The 9,215-nt window shown below is 43.1% G+C and overlaps 1 protein-coding gene across 3 annotated transcripts in view; it reads right to left on the minus strand.

The window, feature by feature from the left end:
- The window catches only part of PARP8 (poly(ADP-ribose) polymerase family member 8), a 365,263-nt gene extending 357,416 nt beyond the window's left edge, over positions 1-7,847 (minus strand). The window contains exons 1-2 of one of the 3 annotated variants that reach the window (XM_089682697.1): positions 7,381-7,847; positions 6,479-6,533 (exon numbers count right to left, since the gene is read on the minus strand). In XM_089682697.1, the coding sequence (XP_089538823.1) occupies positions 6,479-6,533; positions 7,381-7,471 (146 nt within the window). In that variant the 5' untranslated portion in view covers positions 7,472-7,847. The remainder of the gene's footprint in view (positions 1-6,478; positions 6,534-7,380) is intronic. The other 2 variants (XM_089682699.1, XM_089682698.1) reach the window with 2 other exon arrangements.
- Positions 7,848-9,215: the final 1,368 nt, after the last annotated feature.

The raw sequence follows: 9,215 nt of genomic DNA on the forward strand, positions 1-9,215 counted from the left end.
GGCAGTATGTTGGTAGAGATGGGACCGCTTTCTTCACCATGTAATCAGTAGCCTGGTGGTCTTGAGGCTGGGTGGTTGGTGCAAACCAAAAGGGGCTTGTTTGGCACACACAGGAGATGGGACCCTGTTAGCTATGTGAATCTGGCAGTCCGGGGGTTCCTTGATAGGCCTGTAGGCTGTAATGAGTGAGCCAGTACTTGGAAAAGATGTCTTCAAAGTCCCCAGCATAAAACTTCCTGATATAAACCTCTAGCATGGGAACAGTCTTATCAGCTGCTGCTAAGAAATGCTTCAACTCTACAAACAGAAAAACAAGGGCCAGCATACACTATATGTATGTGAATAAGCCTAAAAATTATTGAGTTTAGGGGTTTTCAAGGAAGGGTACTGCTACTGCTTTGGCATACAATACATACACCTTTAGCATGATTTGGAATGCAGATTCGGAGCCAGGTCTTCTCATCTAATGTCAATACCTGACCTCCAAATGCTCTCTTGGTTGAATGATGACAAATTCCCACCGACACACTCCAAAATCTTGTGGAAAGGCTTCCCAGAAAAGTGGAGGCTGTTATAGCTTGCAAAGCGGGGACCAACATAATATTATGCCCATGGATATCTAATGAGCTAATAGAGGTGTGGTGGGCAGGTGTCCACAAACACCTGGTTATGTAATATATTTGCATTTTGCAGCACTTCTGATTTTAGCATTCCTGTGGAGCTAGTGAATATACTGAATGGTAGGTGGCTAAAGTAACAAAGTGTTACTTTAAACCCCTTACAAGGAACAGCAGGTATACATTTCAGAAAGTTATTTAGCTTTAGGCTTTCCACATGTTTAATATGCTCTATTATAAATTTATTATGTCCTGTAACTAGCCACCATGAATTTTTCAGCTTTTGTGCATATATGAATTATATAAAGACGACGCTCACAAGAATATTTATATAATGAAATCAGTTTTGCAGAAGTATGTTGGAAATAGCAGAAATCCATTCAATAAAGTTAACATGTCAAGGCAAACCTAAAGAAAAAATTATTTTGTATATCTCTGCAATACATACACTTTCCCCCATGCTTTACACCTTTAAACAATATACAGAAAAATAACTGTTTATGTGCCAGAAATTAAAAGTGCTCCTACTTTCATCTTTGACATGACAATGCAGTGTATTTTTAGCTCTGAATTCCAAAGCAAATTAAAGTAACTCTGTTATGACCAGGGGCGGACTGACAACTCATGGGGCCCCCGGGCAATAGGGGATTATGGGGCCCCTGTGTCCTTGTCCAAACTCAAAAAAGCCTATGAAAAAGGTACCAGGGGCATCTCATGGGGCCCCCTACTGACCCCGGGCCCTTGGGCAGTGCCCGAGTTTCCAAATGATCAGTCCGCCCCTGGTTATGACAGAATTATGAGGGCCTAAGAAGGTCTGCAATGGTAGCTTCCATTGCTGTCTCATGACATATTCCTTTTAAAGGAAAAAAAGTTCACCTTTGGAACATGTTACAAGTTCCACCTGTATTTCGGGTGGAACATGTAACATGTTCTAGCTACTACCTCCCCTCCCCTCAATCGCCCCCTCCCTGTGGCAGTGGGTGGGAGATCTTCTCCCTGTACCTGCTATCACAATTTAATAACAGTGAATGAATGAACTACAATTACCGTCGACCATCACAGCTGACGGCTTGTACTTCCTAATGAACTTTGAGGGTGCAGGTGAGCACTCTCATAATTCATTGATTCTTCTTACTATTCGGTAATTGCCTGCCCATACGATCTTCTGATTTTGAGTGCAATGCTTTACAGGCTCCAGTGTAAAAAAATTGCAAATGCACATTTTTTTACCTGCAAAAAGATGTGCATGTATTATTTTTTATAAAAGGTGAACTTAATCTTTTTAATCAGCACATATAGAGCTCAGAAAATTGATATGTCACAAGCAGTAAGCAGAGCACCCAACACCAAATGACAGCTTTAAAAGCAAACAAAATCTTCCAATGAAAAAAAAGTGACAAAAGAACAATATGTCAGTATAATAATGTTTTATCATTTAGTAGTCCGACAATATGACGTGAGGTGTAACTACCCTGTTCCATGTCAATAATCCAATTTCCATAGTTCCATGAAGTCTGGGATAGGTACTAAAAGGGATGGCCAAAGGATAGAAAAGCTGGGTATGCATGGTTTGGTGAAGACACATCTTAGGAGTGAATTATTTAAAGCCCAACTCTACGTGACCGACATTATTCTTTTGTAATAATGTAAGCAACTGGAATTATTAGTCATATAGTTTCCAACGAATTGTGTGCTTACTGTGCATATCAAGCCACTGATTGTTACATGGGCCTGAATGTTAGTCTACCAATCCACTTTGGCAAAAACCATGAGGTTGATTTACTAAAGGCAAATAGAGTGTTCACCTTGCAAGAGAAGTTGCACTTTGTATTTGAATCTTCCCCAGAGCTTAATGATTGTTATGAAATTTTACTTTGCAAAAAAAATCAATCACATGCATATAACAAAAATGGTTTGCCTGCACGTGATTGGAGGATGAAAGTCAGCAGAGCGTCTCTTCATTTACTAAGCTCTAGAGAAAATTCCCATCCAAAGTGAACTGTCTATCTGCCTTTAGAAAATCAACCCCCATATGTCCAGTGCCTTCATAGAATAGTGCCATTGGTTTTATGAAATACATAAGAATGCAACTTGGTTTACATGATTACAACATTTTGAACATATGGACATGCCAAAGAATCCTAGAAAGTGAGAGCAGAGGAGAAGATGAGTGACAACTGTAAATTATAATCACTTCTACGTCACCAGTACCACTTAACATTTCCTGTCTAAGAGACTCCCTGGATCTGAGGCCTTAAGCTCAATGCACCCATAGACCCATGATTACATACACAGGCTACTGAGGTGTATTGGGACCCAGACTTTCCAACATCAAATCTTGATTTTGAAAAAGAAAAATAATAGTTTATCCCAGCACTAAGGAGTTCTCATTAAAAAAAAAGCAAAAAAAAAAGCAAAGACTGATTAAGCTGAATCAATATTTTTTCACATATAGATTAGCAAACATTACTTTATGATTGATTAAGATGGATAGAAATCACATGTTTAGTTGCTATTAAACGATAATAAAAATTGCAGGTCAGTATTTTTTATACAAGAGTTCCCTAAGAATACTCCCTTGCCCTTAGCTGGCCCTTGGGGCACCTTTTCTCCCACTGACACAAACCAAGGGGCACTATTCTTCCCAATGAAACCAACAACAGGGCACTATTTCTGCAACTTACACCAAGAATAGGGTGCTATTCCTCCCCTAATGTCAAAGATGCATTGTTTACTCGCAATGACGAAGGACAACTTCTACTCCCAATGGCCATAGTCCGGCCCCCCTAAAGTCTGAAAGCCAGTAAATTGACCCTTTGTTTAGAAAGTTTGGAAACCCCTGCCCTAGACCTAAATGATCATATTGCTCTCGCACTGCAGGAGCAGTTCCACCACAAAGTAGGCTTTTCATTTTACCTGGAGTTGGGATTTAAATGTATTTTTACAACAGTTAGCATAAGTATTTGAATCTGTCAATATATAGGTTTCTTGCTATCCCATTTACAGTATCAAGGAGAACATGCAGACAGGAGGAGAGGTGTTTCTGCTCTTTTATTGTCCAATCAGTAGGCCTGTGCTGAGGAGATGACACCACTATATTCTTTAACTCTAATATCCTCCTGGCTGTGCTGTCTGGCAGAGGTATATGAATCACTGATGTGGCTGGGAAGAATTGCAAATCCCTAGGCAGAAAAGACTGTTCACAGATGTGTATTTATACCGAGAATTCAGCAATTTGCCTGGAGCTCAGCTTTTAACATTTGACATAATGTTGGTAATGCAAGGAAAGATACTTTGTTATTTCCAAATGACTTTCCATCTAGCGATCCCATAGGGGGCTGCAAACTGCTGGTAATAATGCACAAATTCTTAGCATCAGATCTAACAGTACAGCTTAGCAGAGTTCTTTACATAAACCATCTTGTGTTTAACACGTATGTCAACACACTGCAGAAACCGCACCATGTAAAACATTATTTGGTTACTATATTTATATAGTATTTTATATTTACATATTTTTGCCCATAGTAAATGTTTTTTCTTTACCATTTTCTGAGGTTTAATTCTGCGGTCAAGTGACAGCACAGCATTCTTTTTAATAAAGCGAGCAGCGTGTAAGTGAAGACTGCGGGTAGAAACTTTTTGGTGTCACACACAGATGGGGAAGTATATGTACCCCATTTGTGTATGCTGAGCTACACCATACACAGCTAAAACTTGAGCTGCTACAGGTACATACACCTAGAAGGAAATGCAGATACGTCTGTGTACACCGCACTCCAGATGCAGTTTGACAGGGAGGAGCCTGCTGGGAGTCACTGTCAATCACAACAGCTGGACTGGGTGGGGGACGTAGCGGTTGAACTGACCACGGACATACAAGCACACCGTGCATGGGCACAGTACACAGTAATTCCAACAGAGTGGTACTGAGAGGCAAATTGACCACACCAGTATGGATCTACTTTTGTTCTTGCAATAGTCTGATTGGAATATCAAAGAAGATGGATAGAATGGACAGGCCAGATCACCAGGTTTTTCTAATAAACGGAAGCAATAAAACTTGAACAGGCTACAGATCGATCTATCTATCTATCTATCTATCTATCTATCTATCTATCTATCCAGTCGTATCCGACCCTTGGCGATTGCATGGATCGTCACTCGTAAGCAACTTTTTCCATGAATTATCTTAGTAATTATTTTACAGGGTAGGTTGCCAGGTCTTTCCCCAACCCCTACCATGCGGGAGATCCCACATGGCCAGGGATGAAACTAGGACAATTTAGACAGGAGCCAATTAACCTACCAGCATGTCTTTGGAGTGTGGGAGGAAACCTGAGTACCCAGAGGAAATCCATGCAAGCACAGGGAGAACATGCAAACTCCATGCAGGAGGCGCCATGGTTGGGAATTGAACCCATGACCCATTTACTGCACAGCAGACATGCTAACCACTAAGCTACTGTGCCGCCCAGGCTACAGTTACATACACCTAAAATGAAATGCATTAAATAATAATTTTAGGGGTAACAAACATTTAGGGCAGCCATTCTTAACCAGGGCTCCTTGGAACCGTAAGGTTCACCCAAAGTTTGCAAGGGGTTCCTTGAGCTGTGATGGTTGACCTCTTATGGTGCCTCCATAGTTCCTCAGCCAACACCACTTGGCTGAGCCAGCTGCATGAAACCAATGATCTCTTTTAGTTGTCTGTAAGGGGGGCATTCTGACCATCACTGTAAGCAGGGGAATTTTTACCCCCAATGTACAGTGTCTTTCTCCCACTGATACCCAATGAACTGGTTTAAGCATGGCATCCCAGATGCATGAAAATTATTTCAAGGTTTCCTCTAGAGTAGAAAGGTTGCTTAAGGAGTAATGTACATTTTAGGGCAGCCATTCTCAACGAGGTTTCCTTGGAACCGTAAGGTTTACCCAAAGATTGTTAGGTGTTTCTTGAGCTGTGGCTAGTTAACCTCTCATTTGATGGTGCCTCCGTAGTTTCAGGGCCAATACCACTTGGCAGAGCCAGCTGCATGACATAAATTATCTTTTATAGCTGTCTGTAAGGGGGCATTCTGACCATCACTGTAAGGAGGGGGCATTTTTACCACCAATGTAAGGTGCCTTTTTTCCACTGACCTTCAGTGAATTGGTGTAAGCATGGGTTCTCCGAGACGTGAAAATAATTTCAAGAGTCCCCCTGGGTTAGAGTGGTTAAGAAAGACTGCTTTACATTTTTGGGCAACCTTTCTCAACTAAGGTTTCCTGGAACCCTACAGTTTATTTAGAGTTTACTAGGGTCTCCTTGAACTGTGACTAGTTAACCTTCCATTTGATGGTGCCTGCATAGTTCCAGTGCCACCATCACTTGGCAGAGCCAGCTGCATGACACCAATGATCTTTTTCAGATGTCTGTAAGGGGGGCATTTTGACCATCACTGTGAGAGGGGGGCATTTTTACCACCTATGTAAGGTGCCTTTTTTCAACTGACCTTCAATGAATTGGTGTAAGCATGGGTTTCCCGAGACATGAAAATAATTTCAAGGGTTCCCCTGGGGTAGAAAGGTTAAGAAAGGCTGCTTTAAGGTCTACCCGTCCCTTCGTTTAAACCTACTGATAATAATTATTTTCATGGACATGGCAAAGCAATGCTGTCACCACAACTTGCAGCCAGCACGTGACTTCATACATCCCCTATCTCTGCTTTACCTTCAGCTATTACGAGACTTAGCATGGCTTTTGTTCAAGCTTTCACAAGAAACCTGAGAAGAGGTGGTGCCATGGCAACAACAGTCAATGCATAACACAGGGCCCAAGACGTTCTCTTGATAAATTAGAGAATATGTGCACTGTGTACCTTTTGGTGCCACCTAGGAAGGTAAAGGTGAAAGTGGAGTCCGAGTATTTGAAATCTAGAAGAAAAAAAAAAAGACAACATGAAATGATAGATATTCCCAGTTGTCAGCAGCAACCCTCCCACCTCCTCCACTGATGAGGTAAGCAAGCTATAGGCACCTTACATTGCAGGAAACCCCTATTTCAACAAGTGCACTGGTGCCATGGCAACCGGAGGAATTTCAGCTGTCAGTGAAAGCAACAACACAGCACATCTATAGTCCTATAGACCTATACGTAGCATGGAAAGGCAAAACACAGAGGAAAAGCAAGCTCGGATTTATACACATGCCATAGATACAAGAAAATGGGATCCTGTATAGAAAAAATAAAGGATTCATAAATGGGAGGAGGACAGTGGTATGATCAGTCATTAACCGAGCTTCCTTCTATTGATATGCGAAATGCTAATAATGATAGAAAGTGTATTAATCGGCATAATCAGACTAACAATAATATGTGCATATTAGATTAATACTGGCACAAAGACCCCCTTTGGCGTTGACCAATTACACCACATTTTTTCATATCCGATGCTTCCCTCCATTTGTGACCTGGCTCCGATTCTAACCGATTTGCTGATCCCAGCCCATCAGAAGCCTGCTTTCAGCAGCACGGCGAGCGCAAACTAACGCGCACTGCATACGGATTGGTTTGCACGCGCCGTGACTCCTTGCACTATTTGAATCCGGTCGCCACGGAACGATACAGTTCTAATATAAGACACTTCAATAAATAGGGCGTCATGGGACCAAACCAGCCCTGTAATTGTCAGCCTGACGGCAAGCAGAGAGAAGGGAGGGAGTCGGAGGAAGGGGATTGGGGGGGGTGGTTTGCGATGCCTTGTCGCCCCCGATAACTCACCTGAAAACAGGCAGTCCTTCTCCGCCTTGCACTTTTGGATGACAATGTCGATATCCTTCTGAATCCTCTCTTGCCTTGAACACATCCCCATGAAATACACTCCCTGGGAAAGCAGCTTTATCGTCCCCCCAGCACAGCGGAATAACAAACAGATAACAAGCCTGTGTGGCAGCTCTCCGGGGCTCGCCAAGACGGTGGCTGTAGCTGGAGGATGAGGATTGGGCTGCTAATGATTCTGCTGCTCCTTCTTCTTCTTCTTCTTCTTCTTCTGCTGCTGCTGCTGCTGCTGCCGCTTTATTGCAATTTCCTCTCCTGACAACAGCCTGTGAGTTGATGAAAACCTCCCCCGCAGACAAACGCTTGTCAGTAGCAGTGCAATAGAGAGAGGGAGTGAATAATAACAATCATCAGCAGCTCACAGCAAGAGGGCGAAAGAGAGAGAGAAAGAGAGAAGGAGAGAGACAGAGAGAGGAGAGCAGACACAGGAGGAGAAGTAGAGAGGCAGCACCGAGGAGGGAGGGAGGGGGAGAGCTGCAGCTAGTGGACGGACGTACAGCCAGAGCTGGCACCAGACACCGACCACGGGAAGGGGGGGGGGGGGGCATTGGAACTTTAATGGGTTGTCACCATAGGAAAAGCTTTACGTTGCGGAGCACTTCATTAATTCTTTATAATCTTTCACTAGCAGGGCCCTCCTAACCCTGTAACTGTGCCGTCTCCCTTTATTTTGTAAAGCGCTGCGCAAACTGTTGGCACTATATAAATCCTATGTTATAATAATAAGGCCGACTCGGCATACCGGTGCTTTCAGGAACGGTGCATACACACACGTTATTATCCCGGGGAAGCACAGACACGGCCCCTTGCTACAGTCACACCCACAGGCACGCAGGCAAGATGTGTGTGGGAACATGGAGCTGCCTGACTCATCCACAGCAGGGTCATACACAGATCAGCTGTGGGCTTCTTCGCACATACGGAAGAGGCCACGCTAAACCGGGCTCTCTCGGCTCCCCAGGTTTCTTAGTTGCCATGGCAGTGCTGAAAGCCAGGGAGGCAACGATCATATACTTCTATATTTTGCATGACCCTGCGTAACCCCAACGTTCTAGATGTTGCATGGCCGTTGATACAATGGTGAGGACGTGATGATGTAAGGGGCTGTGTCCCTAGGGTCCCCGTAGATCTAAAGAATCCAGTGAACTCAATACAGCAATAGACTACAACAACAGTAGGTGCTAGGGTAAAGTGATGGATGGCTTTGTCATAAAATAAATTAACAAAATACAATATCAAAAGCACACCTTCCCAAAATGCAGACAGGACATGACGTTCCAAGGCCACTTAGGACCTCTCCTTCAAGGGTGAAGTGACGGAGGTCACCATCATAACTTAATTCCAAAAAATGCGTTATCAAAAGCACACCTTCCCAAAATGCAGACAGGACATGATGTTTGAGGGCCACTTAGGACCTCTCCCTCAAAGGTGAAGTGACGGAGGTCACCATCATAACTTAATTCCAAAAGATGCAATATCAAAAGCACACCTTCCCAAAATGCAGACAGGACATGATGTTTCAAGGCCACTTAGCACCTCTCCCTCAAGGGTAAAGTGATGGAGGTCACCATCATAACTTAATTAAAAAAAAATGCAATATCAAAAGCACACCTTCCTAAAATGCAGACAGGACATGACGTTTCAAGGCCACTTAAGACCTCTCCCTCAAGGGTGAAGTGATGGAGGTCACCATCATAACTTGATTCCAAAATATGCGATATCAAAAGCACACCTTCCTAAAATGCAGACAGGACATAACGTTTTAAGGCCACTTAGGA

This window comes from Staurois parvus, unplaced genomic scaffold (assembly GCF_062004578.1).
Source record: "Staurois parvus isolate SC_StPar_1 unplaced genomic scaffold, SC_StPar_1.0 ptg000294l, whole genome shotgun sequence".
NCBI lineage: Eukaryota > Metazoa > Chordata > Amphibia > Anura > Ranidae > Staurois > Staurois parvus.